This window comes from Charadrius vociferus, unplaced genomic scaffold, assembly GCF_000708025.1.
Source record: "Charadrius vociferus isolate BGI_N301 unplaced genomic scaffold, ASM70802v2 scaffold1163, whole genome shotgun sequence".
NCBI lineage: Eukaryota > Metazoa > Chordata > Aves > Charadriiformes > Charadriidae > Charadrius > Charadrius vociferus.
Window position 1 is genome coordinate 84,479 of NW_009647823.1, and position 1,621 is coordinate 86,099.

At 60.4% G+C, this 1,621-nt stretch overlaps 1 protein-coding gene across 1 annotated transcript in view; it reads right to left on the reverse strand.

The window, feature by feature from the left end:
- Window positions 1-1,621, reverse strand: part of POU6F1 (POU class 6 homeobox 1) — a 12,424-nt gene that overhangs the window by 7,641 nt on the left and 3,162 nt on the right. The window contains exons 4-5 of the mRNA XM_009882428.1: window positions 1,127-1,378; window positions 284-451 (exon numbers count right to left, since the gene is read on the reverse strand). Coding sequence (XP_009880730.1) covers window positions 284-451; window positions 1,127-1,378 — 420 coding nt within the window. The remainder of the gene's footprint in view (window positions 1-283; window positions 452-1,126; window positions 1,379-1,621) is intronic.

Genomic DNA, 1,621 nt, shown 5'->3' on the forward strand with positions numbered 1-1,621 from the left:
CCACCCCCTTCCCCGTGGCAGGGTGAGTCCTGCCTCGCCGCCGCGATGGGATGCAGTCCCTTGACATCCTTAAATCCATCCTTCGCAATTTTGCCTCAATCAAAGCATCCTGTTCGGTTGCTCGTCCTTCGCCAGGGATGGGGAAACCGAGGTTGGTATCTCGCATGATCCCCCAGGGGGTGACAGCTCAACCAGAGTGCTTCGTCCCCGGGGAAGCACAACTTCTTGTGGCTCTCTGTGGCCACATAAAGCACCGGATAAAGGGGTGCCAAATTCATCCGGCTCCTTGCCGCGGGCTGCCAGGCTCCTTACTATGCCAGGGTTAAAGGCAAATCCGGCAGGTTGGACGGTGATCTGGGTCTGCGTCTCTAAGGGCTTGGCCACGGGTGGCGTGGGCGCTGCGGAGGGCTGTGGCAGGATGGGGGGCTGGCCGGGTGCAGCAGGGAAGACGCTGGGGAGACCCTGAGCTCGGTGTCCCCCCCACCGCTCACTGTCCCTTCCCAAAGGGAACCGAATCACCAGGTGATTCATCTCCACGGGCGTAGGTTATGGCAGCGAAACATCCCACCAGCTCCTGTGTACCAGGCAGAGCAGAGCCCCTCCGCTACAGCAGGACTCATCCTGCCCTGGCTGGGGTGCTGGGTCCAACCTGAACCAGCACAGAGGGTGGGGGGCACCTCCGGGGTCCCGTCATCTCCCCTGTCTATGAATCACTCCTGGGACAGGCTCCTTCTCTCGGGGGAGCTCAAGAGGAGGAGGCGATTCTCCCTTACAGGAAAGGGCAGGAATCCCGCCCCGCGCATCGCTGGGAGGCGCTGATCCCCCTCTTTTCACACCCTGCAGCGCTCCTCCCTTGCAGAACCTCAGTCGCTGCAACGAGGTGCCATACCCAGAGCCCCAAATCTAACCTGGACCTCACATCCCATCCCCGTGCGCTGCCTTCCTCCCCCTCGCCATCCTCATCCCACCTTCCTCTTCTCCCGGGCTCCCGGCACCTTTGGTACTCAGGGAGCCGCAAACAAACCCCCAAAATTTAACGCCGTTTCAGACCTCTCCTGGAGAGGACGGCCTGGATTCGGCACAAGCTGGGAGGTTGCGGGGGGAGAGGATGAATTAAGGAGGCTGCAAAGCAGAAGAGCACCGGTTACCTTGCAAATTGGCTATAGGCGGTTTGAAAATTCCCCCTGTAGGAGAAGCAGCCGTCAATCCGGGAAGGGCAGCGACCGTTGCTGTAGGAAATGTCCACACAGCCAGCCCCTGCTGACCTGCCACTTGACCTGCAATACTGATGGGGATAAGAAGAGGTTGAGTAACTGTCCCTGCTGGAACCATTACTCCTGTCACAACTGTTGCTAAGTTTTCCTGAGTCAAGACCTGCAAAAGTAAACAAGATTTAAAAAAGAACAAAAATCAACGCCACTGCAGATAGCATCAGCGGAGCATAAGTCTTTGTAAAGGGGCGCGTAGACCCGGCGGCCGGGCGGCCCGGGGTCCCTCCCATCTCAGCAGCTGGGTTCCCAGCTCCGCGGAGCCCCCTCTCCGTGGGGAGACGGGGGGCGGAGGGGGGAGGGATCCCCGCCCCCCTCCTCGCACACCACCCGACGCGTCTCCGGCAGCACCT